The sequence below is a fragment of the Aethalodelphis obliquidens genome, unplaced genomic scaffold (genome assembly GCF_003676395.1).
Source record: "Aethalodelphis obliquidens isolate GAN/ISIS:26980383/991018 unplaced genomic scaffold, ASM367639v1 scaffold73, whole genome shotgun sequence".
Lineage (NCBI taxonomy): Eukaryota > Metazoa > Chordata > Mammalia > Artiodactyla > Delphinidae > Aethalodelphis > Aethalodelphis obliquidens.
The window spans coordinates 647,700-675,348 of record NW_020838017.1 but is presented as its reverse complement, the minus strand read 5'-3'; the positions used below and the strand labels follow the sequence as shown (position 1 = coordinate 675,348).

The 27,649-nt window shown below is 36.8% G+C and overlaps 1 protein-coding gene across 1 annotated transcript in view; it reads right to left on the bottom strand.

Moving 5' to 3' along the window:
- RYR2 (ryanodine receptor 2) overlaps window positions 1-27,649 on the bottom strand; it is a 509,874-nt gene that overhangs the window by 184,817 nt on the left and 297,408 nt on the right. The window contains exons 39-51 of the mRNA XM_027091861.1: window positions 26,625-26,730; window positions 25,559-25,702; window positions 23,552-23,825; window positions 19,218-19,332; window positions 17,418-17,550; window positions 17,105-17,208; window positions 15,723-15,725; window positions 14,186-14,321; window positions 13,453-13,639; window positions 11,585-11,690; window positions 8,798-8,918; window positions 3,028-3,197; window positions 1,276-1,496 (exon numbers count right to left, since the gene is read on the bottom strand). Of these exons, the coding sequence (XP_026947662.1) occupies window positions 1,276-1,496; window positions 3,028-3,197; window positions 8,798-8,918; window positions 11,585-11,690; window positions 13,453-13,639; window positions 14,186-14,321; window positions 15,723-15,725; window positions 17,105-17,208; window positions 17,418-17,550; window positions 19,218-19,332; window positions 23,552-23,825; window positions 25,559-25,702; window positions 26,625-26,730 (1,820 nt within the window). The remainder of the gene's footprint in view (window positions 1-1,275; window positions 1,497-3,027; window positions 3,198-8,797; window positions 8,919-11,584; window positions 11,691-13,452; window positions 13,640-14,185; window positions 14,322-15,722; window positions 15,726-17,104; window positions 17,209-17,417; window positions 17,551-19,217; window positions 19,333-23,551; window positions 23,826-25,558; window positions 25,703-26,624; window positions 26,731-27,649) is intronic.

Sequence of the window (27,649 nt, the reverse complement as noted above, 5' to 3'; positions counted from 1 at the left end):
CTAAGTAGAATAATTCACTAGACTAGATTATACATGCCAAGAAACTGTACCTACACCTCTCTTCAGATGATGTTAATTTTAGGTGTTCCTAATCCAAAGATTAACCAATAGTTACATACTTTTGTAAAAAGCTACATTTCCAACTCACCTCTAGCTCCCTGATCTGAGGACCAACCCTTATTTGCTACAGATGTTCCTCTTCTGCTCTTTCCCTTGCTACCACTCACAACTGCAGACCCCACTGTTGCTACTAATTTAGTAAATGCTTCTTCCCTCACTGCAGTGAGTGGGAAGGGTCTTCAATGACTAGATCAGAAGCAGAAAGAGGAGGGAGTGTAGGAACAAGAAGAAGAGAAAAAGACTGAGACCGAAATTTTGCCAGAGGAGAAAGGGAAAGAAAACTAACACACAGTGACCATTTACTGTGTCGGCAATCCTGACTGCTTCATCTCATTTAATATTTAGAAAAAGTCAGTGAGATAGATATTTTGATTCCATTTCACAGAATTTTGGGGTCAGGGAACTAAAATTAGATTATGAACTAACCTTTTTTTTTTTTTCTTTTTTTTTAACCTCCCTCAGTCCCATCTGGCTCCTACACCCATACACTCGTTCCACTATGAGTGAAAACCTTTCCTTTACCAATGTGCTGGGCAGGCTGCAAGCTTTCACCTCCAAGAGCTCCTGTCCATCAGAAAGAAACCATTACCCTAGCTAGAGGCCTGAGAAATTGTCACTTTGACTGTCAGAACCTCAAAAGGAGAAGATATGCTTCTGGTTGTCAGAGTAAGACCTTCAAACACTTCTATCTATAGGAAGCGGCTTTCCAGGCTGGAGGAAATAGTCTGTCTTCATCACTGTCACAATAGGTCATACTTTAATATTATACTACATATATTTTTTATCTTTAATAAGTCTCTGTTTTCTCTTCTCTTCTGGAAGAGGAGTTAAAACCATCACACAGTGCAAAGGGGAGAATCTATTAATATCACACTAACATGGCTGGCGACAGCTCACACGCCAACATCCAGAATAGCATCATTGGTCCAACACTGTATCCAATGGCTAGATACCGAGAGAGTCTTGGAGGAACACTCCTGAACTTGATCAGGAGCAAGGGCACTCTGGTAAGACTCATACCCCAGCACATAAAATGAATTAATTTTATGGTCCAGAAATTGTTGACAACATTCAAAACAATTTGTCAAGGGCCAGAGACTAAATTCTCTTTCTTAAAGAAGAAGAAACTTGGTATAGACTTCATTGCCCACTTACCCACAAATGGAGAGTAAACACACTTCTATGGAATCTCGTTGAGCTTTGGTAAGTGAGCAGCCCTTAGAAAGTCTGTACACGGTGTGAAGTAATGAGTCAATGAGGGAAGCATGGTGCTCAGTGCCGGCAAAAAGAGGAGCACATCTTGTTAACAAAGGCAACACGGCCGTGCAAAGGTACCGATTGAGGGCCAGGGCCATGTCTGTAGCACTCAAAGCAGCCTAGAAAGGAATTGGAGAGGAGACAGTCATTTGTGTTGGGCAGGAGACAATTTTCAAAGGGATCCACAAGTTGACGTGTACTTTCATTACCTAGAAAATGACAAAAGTACGTAATACGGAAACGGATTCCTCTGTTACAGATTTACCTGTGGTTCATATGCTTTTTTATCACTAAAGACAATCAATTTTCAATTGCTCATAAATAGATAAAAATTAATGAAGTAATATCTATCTCTTCAAAGAGCCCCAGAGGTTCATGTTCTAAAATAAAATATTGGGGGTTTCCCTGGTGGCGCAGTGGTTAAGAATACGCCTGCCAATGCAGGGGAAAACGGGTTCGAGCCCTGGTCCGGGAAGATTCCACATTCTGCAGAGCAACTAAGCCTGTGCACCACAACTAGTGAAGCCCCTGAGCCTGTAGCCCGTGCTCTGCAACAAGAGAAGACACCACAATGAGAAGCCAGCACACCACAACGAAGAGTCGCCCCTGCTAGCCACAACTAGAGAAAGTCCGCACAGCAATGAAGATCCAATGCAGCCAAAAATAAATTAATTAAATAAATTAAAAAAAAATTTTAATAAAATAAAATATCAAGGGTAGGATAGATGAAAGATAAAGACACTAATGATATCAAAGAATGTGAGTGCTTCCCTTTACTAGGAGAGGTAAGAGAAAGGAGTTTATTCTCACAGTAGATCTCAAATACATAAATTCTTTCTGAATTCTATGTATGAGTATTAATTATATTTCTGTTCATGTCCACCAGCATCAATAACCAAAGGCTGATTGTCCTACCATGTTATCAACTATACTACTTAGGTTCAGAATTTCACATGAACACAACCAAAAAAACAAAAAAATTCAGTTTCACTTTTGTGATTCTCCTCTCACAGCTTTCACTACTGACAACTCAAGATCTGATTTCCTCTGATAGCAAAAAGACTCATTTAATTGAGAATAAAAAGAGGTATTATTATAGCTACTAGAATAACATTTAGAATTTCAGCTTACTTTACAATGTTTCAAACAGTAGAACACTTACACTGATAATGGTAGATTCTCAATATTGGCCACTGGATTCACAGGACAGATTTGAGGCTATATGTACGTTAATAAATGAAGGCATCGGGAGGATACTGTGATTGGCATGACTCAACAATGTCCACTAAACCTGCTCAATACTTTAACTGCTTTTGTTGAGATGCATAATTATTTATGTTGACTTCGAAGTGAACAGGAGCCACTGTGACCTCCCAAATTAGGGTTATATCAACTTTCTATTGTCTTCCATTGCACCTGATCAGAATTCTTATCTTACTCTTCAGGTTGTCCATTTTCTCCACTATTCAGTGAGTTCCTTGAGGATATAGTCTATTTTGCTTTCTGTTTACCCTATGCTTGCCTAAAAATATAATAGGCACTCAATAACCATTTGGTGACAATGAGTGAATGAATATATCTATGAAAGAATATCATATGGCAGAGGTTGAAGAGTTAAAAGTTGCAGAAGTCATTTGTTCAGATCATTACCGTATCTAAAGAAGCAGCAGCCCGCAGATCTGGCAGAAAGCCAACCTCGAGAAGATGGAGGAGGAAATCTTGAACCTCAATTCCATAGACCCTGTCAAGGAACAAAACCATGGCTGCCTTGTGATCTGGGCAGAACCCCGCAGACATGTCAGGCTCCACCACATTCCCATCTAAAAAAGAGAAGGTGACACATCGTTGTTAATGAAATGGATTACAAATGGCTACTTTCCAGCCTTCTCGTGTTTTAAATAAAGTTATCCGGTGAATGGTTTTCTGTCCCTCTACTACCCTCAAGCAAAGGCTGGGACTTAGCTGAGGCAATAGGGCAGTGCAATGTAAATCCATGGTCATTTAAATGTTATTTGGGCGTCCATTTGTTAACTGTGTATAAGATTAGGACACAGCATTATGCCAGATACCGAGAAGGAAACAAAACGGCACCCAAAATCCAAACTGTAACGCTAAGAGTAAATATCATAAAGCTAAAATGTAAAGCAAGGTTTGCATTCTTTTCAATACAAGAACCTCTTGAAAACTTAATAAAACATTAATAAAGTTCATGCACCCTATGTGATAAACATGGTACATTTACATCATTTACATATTTATGGCTCAGACAATTACAGGATAATGAACAAAACTCCAGGAACCAGTCTGACTTTCAAATGAAAGATGTTTCATTAATCATAATAGCATTTAATAACATTTAAAACATATTTGAGAGACATGTTATTTTCTCTATCAACAGTCAAGGCTTGATGCCTATACAGAGGAGTGAATTCCTTAGTATAACTCTGTAGATTCATAGAAGGGATCACTGATATGAAGAATTAGGGAATTATGTGCCCATTGAAAATACTGGAGAACAAACTTGTTTTCTGTTTGACCACGTGATAATTATGCCACATTGCTGCTGACCACACACTCTAAGACTCTGCAAATACTATCACAGAATCTTTATTACTGATGCAATGTTGGAGAAAGAAGGACCCAGGGAAAGAAAGATGATACATGACCATACCCATCCTGAAAGAATACAGTCACAACGCTTTTGTTTTCATTCACAGTCGATGAATGAATTTGATATTTGAATCATGAAAATGAACAAATAACAATGTTTTAAAGGAAATTAGACTGAAGACTAATACGAAATCACTTCCATTCCTTATAATTAATAATAACTAATACACCTAATACCTTCCTTCCTGTAATTACAATAATAAGAATAACAATGCTTGTCATTTGTGCTGTTGTCAGGTATTATGTTAGGAATGTTCCAGACACACTTCCATACAATTTTCACACGTGCACTATGAAGGTGGTATTATTGTCTTCCTTTAACACAAGATAAAAAGCGACTTTTAGGGAAGTTAAATAACTTGTCCAAAATGGCACATCTAGTCATTGGCAAAGTTAGATTTAAACTAAGTAAAATTGGATTTAAAATCCAACCCGAGGTAATTTAATCCTTACGTTAAATCAGCATGCTCTAACTTTTGATTAAAAATCTACATGAAACTCCAGTTCCATTCTCCTAAAAAATCACATTATAGGTAATTTATAGGATTCTATTCTTCTAACAGAAAGCTGTGCCTAAGGAAATGATAAGCAACTCACTGATCTTGAAATAAGGTTTGTTTTTTAAACACTCATTCAGGTGGACATTCATTTTAAGGAATGCTGCAACTCCAGCTGCCTGGGAATGAAGACTCATGGATGGGCTGCTGCTTTATGCTCTCCACCTCCTCAGACACACTGGGGACAATACAGCTGATGAACTGCCTCCTCTCAGACTGCTGGAAGATGAACTGGCACAAGGAGGGCCAGCTGCACTGGCTTTACCCCGTGCTGCCTGCATTATTCATCCACCTAAAATGACTACCTCACACAATCTGCCCAAACCTGTCTGGACCAAGAGCTGCAGGAAAAGAATATCTACTTTTGAGATTAGACACTTGCCTCTTATTTTTTCTAAACTCCTCCTTCTTTCATTATCATTTTGGGCTACCCTCTAGTTCTAGGATAATTATAATAAAAATGTATGAGACCCATCAGATGGCCCTCAGCAAAAAGTCTAGAAACAACAAATGCTGGAGAGGTGTGGAGAAAAGGGAACCCTGCTACACTGTTGGTGGGAATGTAAATTGGTGTAGCCACTATGGAGAACAGTATAGAGGTTCCTTAAAAAACTAAAAATAGAGCTATCATATGATCCAGCAATCCCCCTCCTGGGCATATATCCAGAGAAAACCATAATTCGAAAAGATACATGCACCCCTGTGTTCACTGCAGCACTATTTACAATAGCCAAGACATGGAAGCAACCTAAATGCCCATCGACAGAGGAATGGATAAAGATGTGGTACATATATACAATGGAATATTACTCAGCCATAAAAAATGAAATAATGTCATTTGCAGCAGCATGGATGCACCTAGAGATGATCATACTAAGTGAAGTAAGTCAAAGACAAATATCATATGATATCACTTATATGTGGATTCTAAAAAATGATACAAATGAACTTATCTACAAAACAGAAAACAGACTCACAGACTTAGAAAACAAACTTATGGTTACCAAAGGGGAAAGGTGGGTGGGGGGAGGGATAAATTAGGAGGTTGGGATTGACATATACACACTACTATATATAAAATAGATAATCAACAAGGACCTACTGTATAGCACAGGGAACTCTACTCAATACTCTGTAATGGCCTATATGGGAAAAGAATCTCAAAAAGAATAGATATATGTATATGTATAACTGATTCACTTTGCTGTACACCTGAAACTAACACAACATTATAAATCAACTATATTCCAATATAAAATAAAAATTAAAAATAAAACTCACGGCCTAGGAAAAAAATGTATGAGAAAGTCCTTAGCTAATACTGAGGGGCAGGGTACTAATGTTTAGAGGCAAACTTCACATACTAAATACAGAACATATAATAGGAATTATCAGCAATAGCTGGTGATGCTTAAAGAAACAACTGACTTGTCACTGAAACCTAAGAAGAAATATTGATGGTTTAAGTTTTAAAAGTTGATTTAATGCATACAACAGCAAAATAAAAACATACAAGTTTCTGTCTACATTCTCCATAAAAAGAAAGAAGATTAAAAAAAAAAAGCATCAATTTAACAATGACCAGTAGATGGTGTTTTAAAAATTAGCTTTCAGTGTGACTGTGATAGTTCACGAAAAATCCTTTAAATCCTCAGGTAGACAATATACTGCATATTTATGACAAAAAAGTCATACTGTTACTATAACTCAACTAAATAGGACAGGAAAGAAACTAACTTGGAAAATCTTAAAGGCCAGTAAAGACAGATAACTGGAAGAAAAGGAGGTATATTGAGACTTTTGGGGCAATTCTGAAAGGGACATCTGGACACTCTTACAGTCCTTGTTTTTGGTTCTTTGTTATTACTGATTTTAACCATAAAGGCTAGCATTTTTTTATTCCCTAATCCATGGGTCACTGGTATTATTCTTATCTTTTTTCCTGAGAGTGTCAATTTTGTGGCTCAGAACGTAGGGGAAAGACAAGATATTTTATTTATTTATTTATTTTTGGCTGTGTTGGGTGCTTGTTTCTGTGCGCGGGCTTTCTCCAGTTGCGGCAAGCGGGGGCCACTCTTCATCGCAGTGCGCGGGCCTCTCACTGTCGTGGCCTCTCTTGTTGAGGAGCACAGGCTCCAGACGCGCAGGCTCAGTAGTTGTGGCTCACAGGCATAGTTGCTCCGCGGCATGTGGGATCTTCCCAGACCAGGGCTCGAACCTGTGTCCCCTGCATTAGCAGGCAGATTCTCAACCACTGCGCCACCAGGGAAGCCCGACAAGATATTTTAGTTAAGTAAATGAATGCGAGTTAGAAGTAAGGTGAAAAGAAGGTAAATGAGGAGAGTCTGTTCATACACAAGAAAAAGAAACTGCCTAAAATGGGGAAGACAAAAAGCTAGGGGACAATTTTTAAGGTCCAGCTTTCCCTAAATTTAGAATGGGTATTCAGTTATCATGGCTGTTTGTGTCACCTGAAGATGTGGGTGTGTAAGGTTAGCCAACACGAAACTTTACTTCCTAACAATACGGCCGGCAAGTAGGGTAGACTGCTTGCCATTACACAGTGGTCCCCTCATTCTTGACTTGAGGTACTGACAGCTAATCTTCTCTGGGCATAATTCATGAAAGAAAAGGGTCATCACGTGTACTTCCTATCTAAATGTGTTTTCGTTATAAAATCAGAAGTTTGTATAAAAATGATATATGTAACAATATCCAATGAAGTCTGGAAAACAGAGCAAAACTGCCATTGGAAAAAAGGGAGAATAAAGTATAATTTGGGACCTAACATATCTTTTAGGTGCCTTCAGTAACTGCTTAAATTTTTTTATGGGAGGCAGAGAGTGAATTACCAACAGGGAATTAGGCCTTGGGCCCAGGCCATGTGCCATTTCTGTTGTAGTCTGGGCTAGTGCAGGGGCTCAGCATGGGGGAGAATCGGGGCCCTATCACCACCTCCACAGTAAAGCATCAGCTCCTCACTCCATCCTTCCTGAGCTGGGCCCTCCCATCTCCTCCCAACCTAACGCAAGCAGGGCTGTAAGGAATCACAGCTTCTGGGCGTTTATATGGAGAGTCTGTTGGCTTTATTTTACATGCTTTTGAGTTAACATTGGAAAATTAATCACAAGCAGTTCTAAACCAAAGATGGCACGTTGTAAAAGAACGATAAACGTTGAGTTAAAATGGGGAGAAACAAATCTTTCCAAAATGTTCTCCTCAGTCTTGAAAAGGGCACTTCTTTCAACACACTGGCAATTTTTAAGTCACTAAGTCAAAACCTATGACCATTGTTTTAGAAAAAAAGCATTATAAGAAAGTGACCAAGAAAACTATCAAAAAGAGTGAATTAAGGTGTTGCTGTCAAGAAAGAGAAGAACAGGGGACCAAAGAACTCTAGGAGAGACATTAGATAAAACAGCTGAGATGCTTATTTCCCTTTTCTGGAAACTGAAATGTCACCTGAAGAAGACTTAAAATCTCTTTGGAAACAGAGCTTGGTTAAAAACAATGCATGTAGAAAATATTTTATAAAAAATATATTTTTTAAATTGGGGTATAGTTGCTTTACAATGTTGTGTTAGTTTCTGCTGTATGATGAAGTGAATCACCTATATGTATATATATATTCCCTCCCTCTTGGACCTCCCTCACACCACCCTCCACCCCACCGCTCTAGGTCACCACAGAGCACCAAGCTGAGCTCCCGGTGCTATACAGCAGGTTGCCACTAGCTATCTTTTTTACACGTGGTAGGGTATATATGTCAATCCTAATCTCCCAATTCATCCCTCTATGTTCACACATCCGTTTTCTACATCTGCCTCTCTATTCCTGCCCTGCCAATTGGTTCATCTGTATCATTTTTCTAGATTTCACATATATGTGTTAACATACATACAGTGGAATATTACTCAGCCATAAAAAGGAATGAAATTGGGTCATTTGTAGAGATGTGGATGGATCTAGAGTCTGTCGTACAGAGTGAGGTCGGAAAGAGAAAAACAAATATTGTATGTTAACACATATGTGTGGAATCTAGAAGAATGATACAGATGTAGTTCATTTTTTAAAAGAAACTTATGTAGTGTAACTATGCTGCAGGGAAAGAAACCGTGGGTACTGATGATCTTATTGAAAACTTCACACCATCCACGACCTACTGAATTACAAAGAATGGAAATTCACCTTACCTTTGGCTATCGTTGGCATCTGAAAAGCAATGCTGATTACTCCCACCAAATCTCCCAGTGGAATCAGGGATCTCAAAATAGACCTGATTCTGATGGCTTCTCCCTTAGCAGCATGAATCAACTACAGGCAGAAAAATAAAGGAACAAAGAATAACTGTGTGAAATCAATGTTCTAATTCTATCTAGAAAATTGGAAGAATGGGAATCCAAGTCTAAAATAATTTTCTGTTCATTATATAAAGTTAGAACCACTCTATGATGCAGCAATTCCAATCCTGGGTATATATCCAAAGAAAACAGAAACACAAATTCAAAAACATATAGGTACCCAAATGTTCATAGCAGAATTGCCTAGATATAGCACCCTAAGTGTCCATCAACAGAAGAATGGATGAAGATGTGGTGTATGCGTCTATCTTTCTGTATCTATCTATATCTATATAGATATATAGATAGACAGACACACACACAACAGAATACTACTCAGCCATAAAAAAGAATGAAATGTTGCCATTTGCAACAGAATGGGTAGAACTGGAGGGCATTATCCTTAGTGAAATAAGTCCGACAGAGAAATACAAATACTGTACATGATCACTGTATGTGGAATCTAAAAGATAAAACAAATGAACAAATATAACAAAACAGAAACAGACCCACAGTTACAGAAAACAAACTAGTGGATACCAGTGGGGAGAGGGAAGGGGGGAGGGGCAAGACAGGGGTAGGGAATGAAGAGATATAAGCTATTATGTATAAATAAATAAGATACAAGGTTATATTGTACAGCACAGGGAACACAGCCAATATTTTATAATAACTTTAAATAGAGTATAACCTATGACAATACTGAATTACTATGTTGTACACCTGAAACTAATATAATATTGTAAATCAATTATACTTTAATTTAAAATTTTTTTAACTAAAAATAAATAATAAAGTTGAAACTCTCTCAGAAAGTGCTGTTTCAGGCTTACAGACAGATATTTACTTGCCCCACAATTTTCATTGACTTCAGCACACACTGAGTCACATGCTGCAGTCTAGGCCAACAGGTATATCCATCAGAATAATAGTTTTTATCCTCTCTGGGGTATTAAAGTATTTTAAGACTGATAAGTCTGTGAATGCTTAACCCCCAAAATTACATATAAATATCTATCCATAACATGAGCAATAATACTAACGGAAAAATTATTATCTTTAGGTTCTGAACATACACTAATATTTAGGCTGGTTTAGCCTTTTTTGTTTTGTGATAAAAATGTCATTGTATATCCACCTATATTCTACCCTGATTTCTCCCAAGGATGGGTTTATAATGTTGGGGAAAATGGTGAACATGGATCCTAACAGGTGTTTTAGACCTTCACTGGCTAATGTATCTATGAAGATCGTGGGCCTGACATAGTCAAGGATCTCAGCCCATCTCTGCAATAGACTGGAAGCTTCCAATGCCAGGGAACGCATCTGTTCCTTCACCACAGAGTGTGAAACAGAAGCACAATTTCTGACACCTAGGAAGGCCTCAATTAATAGTTGCTGAAGGTGAATACATTTCTGAAGTGCCAAGGTTAGTCCCTTATTAAGTCACTTGGTTGTTTTTCCCTTTAATATAATAGAATATAAATCTTCTATTTATTAGCATAATTTCTCTCACGGTTCCTTTGATTTTCCACTTTAACAGGAAAAGAATGAATATTGTGGGCATAGGTTTTTCTCTGCAATGACCTTCCAGCACACAAATTTTTGATAGTCTATTCCCATTTACTATAATGAAAATCTCACTGAGAGCAAGTTAAGTCGTTACAAAAAATCAAACTCCAGGTTTTCTAACATTCTAATATTTCTCCATCCTGCGATTCCTCTCTGTTCACAACAAAAGATTACATCCAGAAAGCAAGAAAGTTTTAACCTATGGGTGTGAGAGAAAGAGACAAAAACAAACAAGCAAACCCCGCTCCTCCTACCCCCCCACAAAAAAGGACATAGATTCGAAGGGTAGGGAGAAAGGTGATGTGTTGTAACTAACAGTCACTTTGGCTTCATGCTCAGAGCAGTTAGAAGTGTATTTGCTTTCTTCCCCAGGACTGGTCAATGTGCTTCAGACTCTGGCTGTTTCCCATCAACAGATCATGAAGCTAATTTTATGGACCCTGGCTAGCATTTTTTAAAGTAATATAATGGAAGAAAACAGAATAGATTAGAATAAAGTAGAAAATAGCAGAATGTATTACAGAGTAAAAGTAAATATCGTTCCATGAACTTCAATTACCTTTTGGTCAAAAAGTTTATGAAAACTCTAATCAATAGGGTCTACATAGCTCTTTCCTTTCCCGTGACCTGCTCCCAGCCCCACTTTCCCTTAAACCAGTGGCCAGCATGTAGCAGCTCCTTCAAAAGGACTAAATATTATATAGCAAGGAAACAACCCTTGGTAGGAGTGGTGCTTTCTGCATGCACTAAAACAGGAAAGGACACTGTATAGGAAAAATAAGTTCTTTCCTTCTTAAAGTGTGGGGAGGCTTATATGAGTTTTAGAGATATATTAGTAACCGACTAGTCTATTAATGACTCATAACGAAATCTCATCACTAATTTTTGTAACCAAGAAGATATTTCCAACTAAACAAACACTTGTTCAGCAATGAGGCTGCAGCAATTATTTTTAATGGAGCATGAAGATTGATGGTTTGGGATACTTTTGTGGTTTCTGCAAGTGACGGATGTCTTAACAAAGAGGAATAAGCCAGGATTTTTGTTCTTGGACCCCACAGCACTTACATGCATTTCGGGAGCACAGCGTCCTAATAGGTCAATCAAAGCTGCATAAAATGTCATGATGGCATTCCCCATGTGGATGGTATCATCTTCCTCCTCTTCTGTATCACTTTCGTGGATTTTTCAAAAGAAACAGAAAGAAAAGCAAACGGGATAATAAAATGACGTTTTAGATTTATTACATACTTTTCAGAGGAAAGGGACCAGTACGGTAATTAATTCTACTTCTTCTGACACTTTTCACATATGTGTTTAATATACAGCTTGACATTTCAAAAAGGAAAATAAAAATGGGTTAAAGACAAGATTTGAGATTCTATCACCAAGAAGGCATCTGTGGGAACTTTAATATTAAGATTCCTTCAAAACGGAAAAAAAAGAGGAATTATGAATTTGATGGATTCTGTTCATTTCTACTGGCAGACAAGATATTAACAGAAAATAACTGACTGAAGAACTTGGTAAGTTTACTTTTGTCAATAGCATACATTTAGAGAAAGGGTGACAAAGATCTGTCCTATAAGATGACATATACAAGGCACCCAGTAAGGTGATTTGCCCAGAGTACTTCATAAACGTGATTTCATTTACTCACCTCTCTCTTTACTCTGCCCCACCCACTCACTCCCAAGTAATACAACATGAAAAATATAAATATTTCATTATCTCGTTGATGAGAGACAAATGTGGATGGCCCTGGAAGATGGTGTCATTCCTTGTTTAGTGGCCTGGCCGACAGCTGCCTCAGCTGGACTCACTCAGCAGTCTGCAGAGTAACAGCAAGGCCTGTTGACAATATCGTTCCTCGCAAGCAATGCTGTTCCGAAGGTCGTCAGGTGCACACCCACTCAGGTGGTACTCGACCAGCAATCTCTTGGTATATTTTCTACTTGTTAGAAAAACTAAGGGATTCCTAGTTCCTCAACAGCTAACTGATAAATATGTAACTTGCTCTTGGAGCGCTCCCAGCCTGGAACCCTGGCCTTGCTGTCGATGGAACATTTATGACAGGTCTCTAAGTGGGAGAACCAGGGTTTGCAGGACTACCTCTTTGCTTGGAAAATTGCTTCCAATAAGCCCTATGTTATATCTTTACCAGTGGTGCTAGCAGTGTGGTTGCATGGGCCCCTAGCAGGACACTCAGCTCCATAGATTAAAAAAATAGGAAGCTGGGACTTCCCTGGAGGTCCAGTGGTTAAGACTCCATGCTTCCACTGCAGAGAACATGGGTTCGATCCCTGGTCATGGAACTAGATCCTGCATGCCACGTGATGTGGCCAAAAAAGAAAAAAAAGGAAGCAACACGCCTGGATGAATTTATTGCTGGAATCAAGTATTCACAACAAAGACTATGGAGAAATGTAAGGTAGTCGCTGCCTCCCTGGTCACCAAGACCTTAATAAAGCATTTTACTCCCCAAGGTGACAACATCCCCTTTTCTCTGCCAACACACCAGTTTAGTTAAGTCCCCATCCTCTTGCTAAAGGTCTCTTTCTCTTACTATTATCATGAAAACTCGTTCCAGCTAGCCTCCCAGTAAACTCTATTCTAATTTCAAAGGCTCACCTCCCATCATTTGTAAGAACTCACTGCTCCCTAGAGCCCTGAGAAAATTCACAAAATACATCTCCTCCTACAACCTAAGTTTTTTTCGACTAAATCCATACAATCTTCCTGAGGTCCCTCTTTGCTCATTCACCCTATTCCAGCAGCAAATTCCATCCCTTCTCTCAAAACACATTTCATTATCAAGGGAAGAAATCCGGAGTACCAGAGAATTATACTGCAATTAAGAGAACGCAAATTATATTTTGTAAAATTAAAAGTCAAGTGGTATCATTTAATCTTAAGAGTGTGCATATTCGACCTACGGGGTTTTGCTGGATCCACTAGTTGGTGAGGGACCATCTCGAGAAGGATCCTCAGCTATTTTTATGGCTTCTTCCATGGCTGCGAGCAGACCATTCCCACCTTCCCCCCTCAAGGCAGGACCGAAACACTCAGGCCTCCGGATGAGCAATCTCACCACGACATTTGCATTCTCCTCCACGCTTTCCCCTAAGATCAAACGGGGAACAGGAGTAAGCAAACGTTGACTACATGGAAGTTCTGAGCAAACAATGTTATACTAATCTGCTTATATTTAAAGAAAAATAACTAAAACCTAATAAAGTAGTAGAAGAGCCAAAGTTGAATCCAAATTACTAGTGTTCTGTTCAGAAGACTCAGTAAACTTCTTTTCTTGCCCTTAAAATTTTCCAAGTAAAGAAAAGCATGATGGAGGTATAAACTATTCATTTTTGTTAATTTGTTATAGGAAGTGAAGTCTTGATCCTAGCTATTATTAGAGTCTAATTATAAAAACAGCAAGAATGTAAGTGCCTACGAATTTTTATTTAATAATGAAAGCCCAGCATCACGATCAAAATAAATATTACAAAATAAATTATTACTGTGAAAAAGCCTACTGATTATAAAATATTCAATTTCTTTACTACTATCTACTTCCTTCGTGAAAATGCTGCGATGCCTCATTATTTTATACATCTATTTTTTGGGCAGTTTTAATAATGACCATAAAAGACCCTAAGCGATTCATCCTACCATTACAGAAGACAGCGAATCTGAGAAAGTCAAGATATCTCTCTCCTTCAACTGGATTCCACCCAATGTCTGGATAACCCTTCGACACCAGCATCTGACAACTTTGCAGTCCACAACCAGCCAAATATCGCACTACCTGCAAAAACAAGATGATAAACAAAAACATTATCCCTTGGGTGAGATACTCATTAGAAACTTGCACTAGACATGGTAAATGTTATTATCAAGGGATGGTTTAAAATGAATGCATTTTTGCAAGTTCTTTTTAATCTCATGACCGTCTATATGAACCCCCTTTAGTAAAACCTTAGAATTAAGAAATACTGACAAACTGTAACAAAGTGCTATCATAATAAAAATGTTTATGAATGAACTCTATGAAAGAAAAATATTCCTAAATTTCGTATCATTTGAGACTTTTACCTACAAGAGTCATAATATTTGATAAACTTCAAAAATGCCTAATGGCCTCTGGCCCAGGGTAAAACCTGAATCCATCTGAGATAGTGAAAGATCCATCTGAGATACGATGATATTTTAAAGAAGTGAATTTATTTCCAAAATAAAATATCAGTGTAATGGGGGAAGGGGTGTGTGTGAGAGGACACCTAGAGAAGTGGAGAAAACTAAGCTCAGAGTCAAATATCGTTGGGTTCAAATCTGACCTGCATTAGAACTTAGTGTATCATCTTGAACCACGGTTTCACTGTCTATTAAGTTTGGGATAATACTACCAACCTTTCTGCTTTGTTAAACTTAACACATTAAAATTTCTGCTTAGCTTGGCCTTTTAAAATATTCTGTCTTATTGTGAATGTTGGTTCTCTATGTAAGATTTCATAACAGAACCAGTTTTAAAAGAAATTCCTAAAAAAAAAAAAAAAGGAATCCCAAAAGAAGTCACTATCAATGGTAGCAGATGGTTGGAGGAGCAACTTATCAAACAAAATAAGCTACACCCAGCTCAGTCACAAGCTAAACCAGGCTTAAAAATAAATAAATAATAAAGCTAAAAATATTTTACATCATCCTTATTGAGGTATAATTTATGTATAATAAATTGATCTATTTAAAGTATAAATTCAATGATCTTTGAGAGATTTATCCATCTGTAAGAACCCACAACCAAGATGTAGAGCATTTTCCATTGCTCCTCAGGTCCCCGTGTCTTTTGCAGACCATCCGTCCCTACAAACCTTGGTCCTGACAACCTGCTTTCTGCCACTACAAACTAGCTTACATGTTCTAGGACACTGATACATGCAGTCATCCATTATGGCTTTTCTGAGCCTGGCTTATTTCACTCAGAATAACGATTTTGAGATTCATTCATGCTGGAGTACATGTCAGTCCCTCATTCCTTTTTAGAGCCTAATCATGGCATCTCACTACTTATGGAAATATCCCAGTGTTGTTTATCCATTCACCAGTTGTCTGGTGAGCTGTCTCCAATTTGGGGCTCAGATGAATAAAGCCATTATCAACATCCATGTACACATCTCTACGTGGACATATATTTGTATTACTATTGAGTAACTACCTAGGAGTGGAAAGGCTAGGGGCATATTTATGTTAGGTATATTTAACTTATTAAAAATAATGCCAAACTGCTTTCCAACTGACTTACCATTTTTCATCCTAACAGCAGTAGATGAGCGTTCCAGTTGCTCCAAAGCCTACTCAGTGTTCAGCATTGTCTACTTTTTAAAAATACTAGCTATTTTATCAGTGTGTAGATAAAAACATTTCAAATTATATATGGGAGAAAATTCTTCAGAGGTTATTTAGAGATGCAAAGCTTCATGACAGTTGACTGTCATGTCAGAGGGTTTGGGGAAGAGTTCACTTTTTCACGCTTTCAACAACTATGCGTTGAGCATCTACCCAGTGCCAATGCTAAGACTGGGAAAAAGCAATGAGCAGCGAGAAATAAATGCCCTGTACTCACTGGCCTTACATGATGGTAAGGAGTAGATTTTGATAAATACATAAATATACAGATTTTAGTAAAATATATTTATATTAAAATGTAATTTTAAACCATAAATATTTAAACTATAGCACGGACATGGAAGAACTGAAAAGAAGGTGGCTTTGGAGCAATGACTGAAAGGATGTCTGGAAAAGAGCCATGAGGACGTCTGGCAGAAGAATATTGCAGACGGAGGGAACAGCAAGGGCAAAGGCCCTAGGGCAGGAGCACACCTAGCAAGTTCCAGTGACAGCAAGGGGTCCAGCGTGGCTGGAGCAAAAAGGGAGACCCGGAGAATTGCAGGAAATGAACTAAGACTGATTGGATGGAGCTATTGCAATGCCTCTAAGTGTATGCTCAAAGTGAGATAGGAAGTCTTTCGAGAGTTCTGGGCAGAGGATTAATATGATCCTTTCAAGAGACTCACTCTGGCTGCAAGGGAGGGATCAGGAAGACCACTTAGAATGCAACTGCAATTAAAACATGTGGGAAATTTATCCATATTTTGGTAAACATATATGTGGCCTAATATGCTTAGAGTGCATGGCCTTCAGTATATCAATGATACCTTGCACTGTAATATGCAAACTTCTGTGATATAAATTGTATATATAAGATGTTAAAGCAATTTCTTTTAAGAAATCTAAACTGTATGATTCAAGCAAAAGTGACAGCAGATTACCGGGAAAGGACAAAAACACAAAAGAATATAGAGTAAGTTGATTCTCTTTCCAAAGAAAAATGCACGTGATCAGAGAAAATACCTTATCTCAAATTTCTTGTTCTTTATAATTTATAATATTACATGTAAGTGTAACATATTTATAATACATAGTATATTATAATTATAATAATTATAACTATAGTATAATTACATTTAAATATCTTGAGAAACACTATGAACAAGTGTAATTCACACAGACACACGGGGCAGGGATGCTGTTTACCTTTTCCAGATCTGGCTCCCGCAAAGCTAAGGCTAGTTCATTATTATCCATCACCGAGGCTGCTGCCACGTCCAGTGGCGTTGAACCTCTCATAGCTGGTGAGGCTGTTAATTGAAACAAAGATGAAACAAAACCTGAACTGCGCTGCAACTATGAATTCCATGTAAAAAAACAACTTTCACTTAGAATTCAATTTCTAAATGCAATACGTATCGCACTAATCCAACTTAATTTACATTAAAGCTTAATTTTAAAATCCAATATGTAAATCCCTTTCACCTTAGAGATTAAATGAAAGTCATAATTTACTTACCAAGACCAACACTGCTGTTTTCCAGTAAATAACTGAGATGATCGAACATTGCTTTCTGATTCTGCCTACTTATACGACAGAAGTAACAGAGAAAACGGCAACAGTTGGCCACCATCTTGGGAAAAGTGATCTCCTACATAGAGAGCATTTAGTTAGCTGGGAAAGCAAAGGATCTTTATAAAACTGAGTTCTGAAGCTGAGGTCTCAATCAGATTGCCCATCCGTGTGTGCCCATGTCTGCCAAGCCTCAGGTACAGAAGACCTTCTTATGTCCAGACTTGGACTCATCTAGTCCTAGAGCCACCAAAGATCAAGCCTGGCACTAATTTGAAGCCTCACTGCCATCAATGGGTTGATCTGGAATTAATCTACAGCCCTAACCCTAAAGGTGGCATGGGCCTGGTTCAGGAACCAGGCAGGCTCAGCTGTGATTCCTGATTCGCATTATTAGAGGTGCTTCCTCGGGGAATTGTGCAATCTCACTGGTTCTCTTCTGTAAAATTGTAATAAGATGGGTGATAATATTTACTTGAGGCAAAGGAGGGAGAGTTCAATGAGACATATTGTGAAAAATACCCAGTTTAATATTTGGAACCACATAATAGGATGTTCTTATCATCAGTGTCGCTGTTGTATTATTATTAAAATTCCGGGAACTCACATCTTCCCTGACTGGCACATGACTCATCTCCTATGATGAACACCCTTCCTGGAAGGTCTGCCTGCTGGGCCCCAGCAAACACATCTCCCCTGAGACCTAGCTCTTATTCTAGTATGCCACAGATAATCCCTAAAGACTCCAAGTCCTTCTTAAACAGAGTATTTTATAAATATCTTTACAGGTCTGTCTAATTGGTAGTCGGAACATGAGAAATATGGACTCACGTCTATATTTTGAAAAATACATTTTAAAATTTCAAAAAAGACCTGAAACATTTTGCAAATCAGAGGTCATGAAATTGTACTGCTTTACATGGAGTTATATATTATATTATTCTATTTGTTTGGTTTTAAATTTTAATCATTTAAAAATGCACCTTAGTGTCTTACAACAAATGCTATAGAGCATCATCTTCAAATCTTGGTCTGGATCAGGAATTTAGTGGGACCAACTGTTGTCTGAATCAAGGGAACGGGTGGGTCTGAAGAGCATGCTTGTGTTATGGACTTCTAATGTGATGGGAATGGATTTATAATTCAAAATCTTACAAAATTAGCATAGTATTAACTTTTAAGGTTTCTAAATATCCCCGAAGTGAGGATAATCTAGGAGATAGCAAATTACATGGCATAAAAAAAATTGTTATCAATATCAAAGAAAAAACTACAGTCAGACCTCTATATTTGTAGGTTCTACATCTGCAGATTCAACCAAAACGCAAAAAATGCCGAAAGTTCTAAAAAGCAAAACTTGGATTTGCTACATGACAGCATCTATTTTCATAGCATTTACATTGTATGAGGTATTATAAATGATCTAGACGTGAGTTAAAGTATATGAGAGGATGTGCATTCAGTTATACACGAATACTACACCATTTTACCTAAGAGACTCGAGCATCTCTGGATTTTGGTATCTGCAGGAAGGTCCTGCAACCAATCCCTTGTGGATACTGGGGGATGACTGTAGAAGCATATCCAACTCTCAGTCTGTACAGTTTTGTCCAATTTTTTTCAAAAAGTGTTCTTTAAAAAGCAGTCCTAATAGAATTTATAGAAGTTCTCATTAAGAATATGCCATGTACATATTCTAGGAGGTTACAATAAATGGCATCCCAAGAATCAAAGGGTTTCCTTTACCTTGGACTCCCCACCTCCAAGGACATTCACCATGACCTCCATCACTGTCTCGTGCATCCCAAGTGCCCTCATGAGATTAGGGTGCTGGTAAAACACTTTGTTATTCATGATATCCCTAGAAAGGACAACACAGGTACAAGGGAAACACAGAAGTCAGAGCAAAATTTAAATAAAAACGTATCTGAGATCATGATAAATCTTCTGGAAATAATTACTGGCATGTATGGAAAAGTAAGAGCAATCATCAAGCCATAGAAGTTCGTAAGTGCAATTGGGTCTTCCTCAAAAATACTGACAGCCTACCAAAAACAGCATGCAAGTCTTCTACTCCTCTCGATTATAAGAAATGTACTAAATAGGTAAACATTCATTTACATGAAACAGACTTTGTGACACTTATTCCTAGTTTTATGAATATCTAAATTCAATCTTATTTTGTTTAACCTTATTTTGTATAGAAATATGAAGCAGTGTTATACCATGTTCTTATGAAAATTTCTATATAAATAATTGTTGTGTAAGCATCTCTGCTTTTCATATATGCTTTTTTAGTACTATATTCATTATTTGTATGTTTAATAACAGTAGTGTTATTTCCTGCCACATTTATGTTACCATTCTGGCGAAATGCTTTTAAAGGATACATATTCTCCCAGAGACACTGAATACACATGAAGTCCAGGTACGAGTAATCCAACTCATTAAAAGGGACACTTAATTTAAAGAAACAGCAGCAGACGATACCTAGAATGTTTTGTACTATTATTATTGCATTACACATTATTACAATACTTATGCAAAGGTACTTTTAAAGATCTTAATGTTTAGCAGTCCTTGCAAATAAACAGCTCTGTTGATTTTTATTTTAACATATAGCAAATCACGCAAGAGTCTTTTCTATAAAACACTTTCTTGTCGGAGCCAGAGCAAGAAAATAATGTACAATCAACGAGAAACCTGAAACTTTCCCTTTGAATCACGTTACCTTAATTGAGTCAGTCATCTATTCATTTAGTCATATGCTAACTTTTAGTTATTCTGGCTACATCAAGAAAGTGGAATAGTGTGAGTCTTTTATTTTTTTTTAGTTTTTCACTTTTAATTTAGCTTTGTTTAGGTCTGTGCTAATGAAGACAGTTTTTAGGTAGCACAACTCAGAAAAATGACTTGGGGGTCCAGGGCTAATACAGGTCTGATCTATTTAATGCAAGGATGAATAAGGTAAACAAAGACATCCTTTCCTTCACATCAGATAGCAGCATAATTATCAAGAGAACCTTCAACTCTCAAACCACAGATGTAATCATGAGATCTGTTCTCCTGTTAATTCAAATCCTTTTGCATGACCTAACTTTGGAAGGTATCTAATTGAAAAATCTCATTTGCCTTTAGTTCTAGGTAAATTAAACGGATTTTTAATTCTACCACCAGTAGGCAGGTTGTCACTTATTAAATGTGTCATTTTAGGATCTTCCTAATACCACAAAAAAGTAACATTTTATCTTGTTTCATAACCATTTTGAGTTTTATCCCTATTGAGTGATTTATACGTTAATAGTACATCTTACTTGTTACATGGTCATTTAAGAAAGAAAGTGCTCTACATTTCCTGGAAGGCTTTCTTTCTCATTTAATTAAGATCACTTCTCAGGAGAGGCCCCCTCAGGTTAGATTTAAGTACTAATATTCCAAAAAAAAAAAAAGGCTTATGCACAGACAATTATAAATAAAGAACATTAGCTTGTGTTGTTCAGGTTTTTCTGTTTTCCCTCTTTGTCTCATTAGTATACTGACTTTTTTAGTGTGCAATCATTATGATTTTCGGAATATAATCTCCCAGTTTTATGATTTCAAATACTTAATAGTCCCACAGGAAATATATAGTATCGTGTTCTGAATTTAAAATGTACATAAATATCACATAATCTGAGTCTTTCCATACTTTCGTTTCCCCTCAGAATTATTTTTCTAGCCAAAGAAAACATCGGTTATTCTATTTCCTTAGTTGTTTTTCAAAGAGCCAACGCTGAGTTTTTTTAATCCTTTTTATTATTTGTGTTTTATTTTACCTATGTCACTAGTCACCATTATCTCCTCTGTTATCTGTTATTTAGAGAACCAGATTAGCTTTTTTTGGTTGGGGGTGCTAAATATTTGTCTTTTACATCACTTTTCAACATTCTACATTCCAGATTTTTACAGCCTAACATTTAGGTATTTTCTCTTATGAATATCATACAGCTTAATTTAAGCTTTTATTTTTCTCTGGTATTTTAATTCTCTCATATTTTCTTATCCCCAAATCATGCAAGCTTGTTAATGATTGCTTAGATATATGCATATATGCACCAGTAATATACTCTCTGAAATTGATTACCTCCCATTCTTCTGAATTCCATTTTCTTTTCCAGAATACACAGCCTTTAGAAGGCCTTTCAATGAGGGACTTTAAGTAAACATTCTGAAATATCTTTGTTTTGCCCTCACTCTTAAATATGGAATATAAACTCCAGTATCCAAATCCACATGAAGCACAAACTCATGATGGTGAAATCTTAGTTGAGTAACACATTGTAAATTGATGGCTATCTTCTGTTGGAACTTTGTGATATTTCGTTGAGTTATGATCTCTAGTTTTACAACTGAGAATTCTAAATATTGTTTCTTTTCAAGTGTCCTGGCTTTTTCTATTTGCTTTCAAAATATTCTATTTATCACTGGTTTTATGCTGTTTCACTATAGTCTGTCCAGCTGTAGATGTGGAATGATTTGTACTCTAGGAATCTGTGAATTCATATTTTTCATCAAGCCAATAGCTCATCAAAGTTCCCATTCTACATATAGCTCACCTATTCTGTCTTTTCTATAATTCCTATTCAGCATACGCTGGACCTCCTTATACTATCCCCTATGTCTCTTAACTTCTCTTTCAGTGTTGCATTACTAATTTCCTCAGATCTATGATTCAATTTATTAATTCTCTTCAGCTTTATTTATCTATACTTTTATTAATCACTACTCTTAATTTCAATTATTATATTTTTCATTTCTAGAACGTCTATTTGGATATTTTTCAAATTTTCATGGACCCTTTTTTTGTGTGTGTCTTTTTTTTTGCAGTACGCGGGCCTCTCACCGTTGTGGCCTCTCCCATTGCGGAGCACAGGCTCCGGACGCGCAGGCTCAGCGGCCATGGCTCACGGGCCCAGCCGCTCCGCGGCATGTGGGATCTTCCCGGACCGGGGCACGAACCCGTGTCCCCTGCATCGGCAGGCGGACTCTCAACCACTGCGCCACCAGGGAAGCCCCTATTCTTTCTTATTTTTAAACATTTTAAATACAGTAACTTTACGTTCTCTTTCTGGCATTCTACGATCTGAAATTCTTGTGGGAGGTATTCTAACTCCACTCTTTATTGTATCTGCAGACCCTTGCCTATGGTGGATTGTTTCCTTGGGTGTTTTGCAAGTTTTGATTGTGGGCTAATCTTTAGTAGTATGTAGGATTTTCCTGCAAGAATTCACAGTGAATTGAGTTGAGAAAGCACACCTCTGGGCCAAATTATATGTTAAGTTCTCAGCTTGGGGATCCTTAGACTACATATGAGGTATAAATGTTAACCCTATTTAAGACTAGTGTATACAAACTATTATATATAGAATGGATAAACAACAAGGTTCTATTGTATGCCACAGGGAACTATATTCAATATCCTGTAATAAACCACAATGGAAAAGAATATGAAAAAGAATGTGTATATATATATATATATATATGTATATATATATATATATATATATATAAAATTGAATCACTTTGCTATACACCAAAAGCTAACACAACATTGCAAATCAACTATAACTCAATAAAAAAATGTTAACCCCGAAACCCACATAAAGTACAACCTATGATGTTGGATTCTAAGAACAGTTGTTTTATCCCCCATTCTTTGCTCAAGGCCCAATAGGCATAGGCAAACTTCCTTGTTATTTCCTGCTCGTGACTGTTTGTCCCCCTGTGGATTTTACTGTGTTCTTATTAATCTGTATTTTTTATATGTGATTGTACATTACTGAGAAATTAATAAAATCTAAGATATTTGTTGTATATCATAGCCACCTTAGCATCTAGTTGTAAAATTAGTCATGTTTTGTAATTGAGCAATTTTCCTATTTAGCTTTAAAACATAATCTCTAGAAAAATGACAATCTAATTTAATGATCATAAAATCTAGACAGTGTATTTATACTAATGCACCTACTGTACTACTATTGGGATAAACAACTAGAAAGAAGACATTTATAAGACAAAGGTTGTAATAGTAAATAACCTACCCTAATCCACGAATCATAAGTTTTTCTTCTTCTTTGCCCATTCTCACACTCAGCAGAGAACGAATCTGACCAAGAGATGCCAGCAGGTTGATGGTATCCTCCACGGAAATACCATTGATAGTGTAGGTCTTTGGCAGAGCCCGGACCAGACCCCCAATGCCATCGTACTGTCGATGGAGCAACACGAACATGGCCCTCACCAGCTCAGGGTCTTCAATAACAGACTCTTGGGCCCATCGGACCATGGTCTCAGAAATCAACTGCTGAAGAGTGGCTGCAAAGTAATTATGGATACTTCTTTAGAAAGGAGAATAAGAAGACACATTAGATGGGCATTTCAAATGCACATCTCAGATAAGCCAAACTGGTATCAATATTTGTGCCAGAATTTCAAAAATACCTTTTTTGAAAAAAATAAACTTCATTTAAATATTCTTCAATGTCAACATGTCAATACCGATGAGTTACAGACATGCAAGGATAAAAATACACAGTATTTTCTTTAAAAACTATTCGTAAAACTAAGGTATTTAAGCTGTTTCAAAATTGTAGCCACTTTTTCAAAACTACTATTGGCAGTCCATAGGGCAATCAATGAGTGGTCCTATTACTTTTATTTTCTTTGTTCCATTCTTTTCCTCCCAGAAGATCTGACATCATGTATCCTTATAAAGGTCAACCATGGGCATTCAAGGAGCTTTCTTTTTATCCAACTGTCTCCTCATTTGAGTCCTTTGTAGTAGCAACCTCATGAAATTATATTTCTACTTCAACTTGTATCCCTAATTGTCACTTAAAATGTCTTCAAAAAGATTTGATTGTGAAACTGTATTAAGTTGAAAAGTTACCCCATACATAGATTACTTGCAATGTGACAAGCAATACAGCACACTTAAAAGCAACAGAACTTCCAAACCTCTTAAAATATATAGTAAAATTATCAAAGCTAAGTAGGGTTGATGTGACTAATTCATACATAGGTACTTAGTTCCTATCATCAGTACACTGTTTGATTTCCAAAAGAAGCTGTTTAACCTGTTTTAATCTATACCATACTAAAACAACAACAACAAAGAAAAAACAAACTACCAATTTTAACCAAATACAAAAGTTAGATAAAATGCCAGTACACTTCCACGTATCTCAAAACCATGTTGTCTTTTTAGGTCAAACAACCATGTTGTTTTAATAGGTCAAAATTGATAATAATAAAAAGTGATTCATAAGAAACTCTGAACTCTGATTTTGAAGAAGACCTGGCTCAAATTTGGTTGTGATACTGAAGAATAAATTTAGAAGTAATTGTATGGATAAAAGATTTCCCTTGTAAGTTAGTGTGAAAGAAACACAAAATTTTCATGAGTTTTTTTTTTTCTTTCCATAAAAGCCATTAATAAACCAACACTGCATCTTAAATGAATGTAGTCTCAGCAGTGAGACAGGAAGTCAGAGGATCTCACAGACCTACTTCATGAAACCCTTTTGGATGAGCGTGCAGTGTCTCAAGGACCAATTGCCTCAGTGTGCTTATTTGGTTTCAGAGTATCAGTTGTGACTTTTCAGTTAAATATTATATGGATGAATCAGAAATGCATAAGACTTTAGAAAATATTTCAGAACCAAAATATAGTTACAGACAATATCTATTTAAACTTTAAGAAAAGGTTTAACTTGATGCAAGAATATTTGAAAGTCAATAGCATAATATTTAGATATGAAAGCTAAATTACATGCTTTATACCTTCTCTTGATAAGACTGATCCAATCCCTAAATGTTTAGTTCTCTAGGGAGCCCATCCACCCTTTCAAAGCTGCCATCTCTCAATCTGTTCCTACAAATATGGCCTGAGGCTGCTGTCTACTTCTGGCAGCTACAGGCATCTACTTAAGAATCTGATTCTTGGAAGCTGCAAACTCAGTTTTCTCACTGGTTCATCTAGTATAATATTTAAGTGATGAGTAAATGCCGTAGTTGAGTCATTGTGGCAGTGCCCTTTCATAACTTACACGACTTCTTGGAGTCACTCTCAACGGGCTTTTCAGCTTGCTTCTTCTTTAGGTACGTCACCTTTTCTACCAAGGACAGCAGGCGTCCTCTAATTGTTAAATCACTGTTTCCATCCAGAGACCCATCTTCATCCAGCTCAATTCCTAGTAGGAAGAAAACAAAGAGAAAGAAGAAAAGAAAAAATAATATTAAAGAAAACATTTAGGATAAATAATTCTCAGGTTTTGCAGGTTTTTCCATTCATAGCTTAAAGCAATGCTGCCATGTCTGAAACAGCTGATGACACTGAGTTAAGCAATCTTGCCCACTAGCACTCATAGGTAAGAGTCACTCATTGCTCTCTCTCCTTCTTTCTCTTTTTCCCCTGCTCTTGTGATATCAGAGCTATCGGCAGCCAGTACGAAATATAAAACCAAGCAGAGAGGGAAAAGACCCTCTTAGGAGTCAAAATCAATTGTGCTACTTGGGCTAACTCTCAGGCATCTCTTGACCTTGGGCACTGTTTAGACCTACGGTTCTGCCCTGCCTAAAAACCTCTCTAGTCTTTTATCCTCCTTACTTGCTTCCAAAAATATCAGTGATATTTTAATAAGTCGAGGGACAGAGAGAGCAGATATTAGATATCCTAAACTAAGGAATACTTTATGTCTGAAGCAATAATTCTACCATTTTAGAGCACTCCTTTATTTATAGTATATATATATACATGTGTGTGTGTGTGTGTGTGTGTGTGTGTATAGTATAACCTTCCGGCAGTCATTCAGTGGTTCTTCGTTCATAAGCTGAATTAATATACTTTTACTCTCTTCATTAAAATAAAATAAAAATAATATTACTGGCGCTATATATATACCACTTAAGAAATGGCTAATTCCTTTTCTTTCACTGAGACGCAGACGCAGACTTATCCACACCACTGCATAAAGGGAGAAAGAACCACACATTCAGAACATCCAATCAATTCCATTTTTAAAGTTCTTAGAATAAAAATAAGGGAGAATCCCCTTAATAGATTTGGGCTACTGACATATAATTTAATGCCTACAGGTCAAGAAGACCTCTTACCACAATGTGTCATCAAATCTTCATGAAAATCCAAGAGTTGGTCTTGGATTTCTTCGGGACATGGACATTCGCTTTTGTCATCCTTAAAATTGAGAAGCATATTGATCTGAAAGTTTGGAAAAACAAAAGACGAAGAACTACAGTAAAAGAAAAGTGAATTCAGGAATGACACAGCAAAGATCATAAAAACCAAAGATGTTCAAAATCTGTTTTTCAGTATTCATAGCTGGTTGCCCAACAGATGAAAAATCATTATCTATCACTCAATCCAACAAACACCACAAATAAATCATTCAAATCTTAGCATGCTGAAAAACGGTCATGTCTTTTGCTTTCTCTTTCTCAATTCCACAATATTAGACCTTTGTATACTTGGCGTTCTTCAATCAATTAAGATCTAAGTGTTGGTTTTTAAATTTTTTTATTATGCTTCTCCTAAATTTTCTTTTTTTCCTAGTTAATTTCCATGCTATATTGAATATTTTCAAGAACTATTTTTAGAAGGATACAGTAAAGAAGAAGAAAAACCAAACATAATTGAAGAGTAATATAATGGATAACTATGCTTTTTTCTAACATTAATCGTTCAATTAAACAAACTGCAAGAAACTTTCTTCCATTTGTTTTAGTTTTAGATACAATAGTATCAAATTCATAAATGAAGAATAGTATTAAATTCATAAATGAAGAAAAGTCTGTTCCATAATTTTCCTTTAGGAAACAATTGTAAGTTTTCTTTTTAGAGCTTTGTATTTGAATTTTTTGTTAAACTATTATGAGAAAATTGTAGATTCACATGCTATTGTAAGAAGTAATACAAAGAGATCCTGTGTACCCTTTACCCTGTTACCCCCTATGGTGACATCTTTCAAAACATAGTACAGAATCACAACCAGGATACCGACACTGATAAGAGTCAAAAGAGAGAACAATTCCATCATTTCAGGATCCCTCCTGTTACCCTTTTATAACCACACCCACTTCCATCTTGCTTGCTCTTCATCCCTAATTCCTGTCAACCACTA